This window comes from Ursus americanus, chromosome 16 (genome assembly GCF_024610735.1).
Source record: "Ursus americanus isolate L20-20 chromosome 16, mUrsAme1.1.p, whole genome shotgun sequence".
NCBI classification, from domain to species: domain Eukaryota; kingdom Metazoa; phylum Chordata; class Mammalia; order Carnivora; family Ursidae; genus Ursus; species Ursus americanus.
Window position 1 is genome coordinate 45484658 of NC_142142.1, and position 2785 is coordinate 45487442.

General features: G+C 40.1%; 1 protein-coding gene across 1 annotated transcript; it reads left to right on the forward strand.

Annotated features, from left to right (window-relative positions):
• Positions 1 to 1005: 1005 nt before the first annotated feature.
• Positions 1006 to 1944, forward strand: OR6X1 (olfactory receptor family 6 subfamily X member 1). The gene has a single exon (XM_045797594.2). It carries the CDS (start codon positions 1006 to 1008, stop codon positions 1942 to 1944), a length of 939 nt encoding a protein of 312 aa, XP_045653550.2.
• The last annotated feature ends 841 nt before the right edge of the window (positions 1945 to 2785 follow it).

Here is a 2785-nt window from a genome sequence, read left to right on the forward strand (position 1 = left end):
CTTACCCACTGCAAAGAAGAACCATGTGGAAGAATATCTTCAATAAGAGAGGAAGTAGTGTTACTGTTTTCCAGTGAATTTTAAGAGAACAGAAAGAAAGTTCTCAACCTATGAATTTGCATATGCAAATAAGAATGCTTTGCTTGGTATGGAAAGACACTTAGTCATAAAGGAAGGCTTTGGTAGGGATGTGCTTTCCAGGACCCAGTTTGTTATCTCAAGCATTTGCTAGCCTTTTTACTTTTTTAGTTTCATGTCTATGGATCTTTATCCAGTATACGGTGACTAGGTACTTCTGCATATTAGGCCCTAATTCAGCTGGTCTTGGCATTTTGAATTAAAGCTTAGTACATTTTCCTACTTGCTTAGCAATTTTATTCATTTCACTTGAATGTTTTTTAGTCTCCTTTGTTAAGAGTCTGAATTAGAATTTGGAAGCGGATTCTTGAGAAAAACATCTGCTCTATTATCAAAGTTGTATTTCACCGCTAATATATAACAGCAATGATTTTTAGTTGTATAAATACACACAGAGAGATGGGGGGATTGTAAAATCAGCTTTCTTAAACATACTTGTAATATAAATCAAGAATTTCTTTTGGAATATAATAGGGGGGTGTGGATTATTTCTTATGAACCCACAGCGCAGTTTTTGCAGATGTACCATTATATACACTTCTAAAAATCATATGGATTATTGACAGTTAAACCATGTTGCAGGGATTATTCTCATAGCTGTATATGGGTGGAAAAGTATTTTTCCACTCATCAAGTGTACTTGGCACTTTCAAAGTCCATTAAAAGATGGTTTCGCTGGCAAAAGGACAAGCCCAATCCTGAGTAAGAAAGGCGTGCTGAGGACATATGTGTGTATGCAAAGGAGGGGGAGTGTCCTGAAGGACCTTAAATAGAATCAGAATCCTCCTTTTTTGTGTCCACCCTGTGTTTGAGCATGAAATTTGATGAAGCTACTTTCTTGCTTGTCTTTCTAGAGTATCAAGGGACATGAGAAATGGCATGACAATCACAGAGTTCATCCTCCTAGGCTTTCCTGATATCCAAGGACTACAGATCCCTCTCTTTATAGTCATCTTTTTCATCTACATATTAACCCTTGCAGGCAATGGGCTCATAATTGCCATTGTCTGGGTGGAGCCTAGGCTACAAATACCAATGTACTTCTTCCTCTGTAACTTGTCCTTCCTAGAGATCTGGTACACCACCACAGTCATCCCCAAACTGTTGGAAACGTTTGTGGTGGCAAGAACAGCTATCTGCATCCCCTGCTGCCTACTACAAGCCTTCTTTCACTTTTTCCTGGGCACCACTGAGTTCTTTATCCTCACCGTCATGTCTTTTGACCGTTACCTGGCCATCTGCAAGCCCCTTCGCTACCCCACCATTATGACCACCAACCTCTGCCTGCAACTTGCCCTCAGTCCCTGGCTGGTAGGCTTTACCATTGTCTTTTGTCAGATGCTGCTGCTCATCCAGTTGTCCTTCTGTGACAACAATGTCATCAATCATTTCTACTGTGATGTTGGTCCCATTCTGAAAGCAGCCTGCTCAGACACAAGCATTCTGGAGCTCCTGGGTCTTTTGGCGACAGTTCTGGTGATCCCAGGGTCACTCCTCTTCACGATGATTTCTTATATCTATATTCTGTCCACCATCCTACAGATCCCTTCAGCCACTGGCCGACAGAAGACCTTCTCTACTTGTGCCTCTCACCTGACAGTAGTCTCCCTGCTCTATGGTGCTGTTTTGTTCATGTACCTGAGACCCACAACACACTCTTCCTTTAAGATTAATAAGGTGGTGTCAGTGCTAAATACTATCCTCACACCCCTTCTGAATCCCTTTATTTATACAATTAGAAACAAGGAGGTAAAAGCAGCCCTAAGGAAGGCAATGGCTTGTCCAAAGACTCATCATCCACAGTAAAACATGCAACACGTCGAAATGAACGCAAGGCAGATATGAAAATTACACGTGAAAGAGGACCGTGGAGAAGATAAAGATGTAAAAGCAAACTATGATGGTTAAAGTCTCCTGTAAGAATTCGTTATGTATAAATGAACCAGGAGTCCTTCAAAAGAAATAAACTCATTCTCCAACAAGGAAATCCCAGAATACCTTCAGATGCATCAAGTAGAAACCACAAAAGTCAAGGACAACTGTCAGTAACTTTAAAAAAAATGTAAGGATCTTGTCTCCTTCTTTGTTTATAATAACTCTCCTTGCCTCATTTCCTTGTCAAAGGCATAAACCATCCCACGCATTTTCTCAGTACTTAGTTTCTTCACTGTAGAAGTCCCTTGTAGGCTCCTAATCAATTCTAATGGGTCTTTCAAAAATGTTTTAAATAAACCAAGTTTTTGTTTGATAATATGTTAATAAGGGGACTTCCATTTTAATAGAACACAAATGTCTACATACACCTAAATGTATTTATTCCCAGGTAATACCAAAACTTGAGGACATCATGTGAAAATTTCCAATTGGATTAGGCCAGTTCCTACGCTTCACCCGAGGTAGGCCAGGTGCCTAGGAAACCAAAAGAAGTCTGAGAGCCAATATAACTATGAAGGCTTTCTTGCTGGAAAACTCAGCCCCGAGGTTACATTAAGGACAGGGCTTGAATGTAAGGTTATCCTGTAAGGTCCCTCAAGGCAAAGACAAACCCATTCATTTAGCCATGTTCTCAGGCAAGACATTTGCCAGAAAAAGTTTTCTACAGAATGATGTTGCAGGTGAGTCAGAGTTTATAATAATAAGTATTATA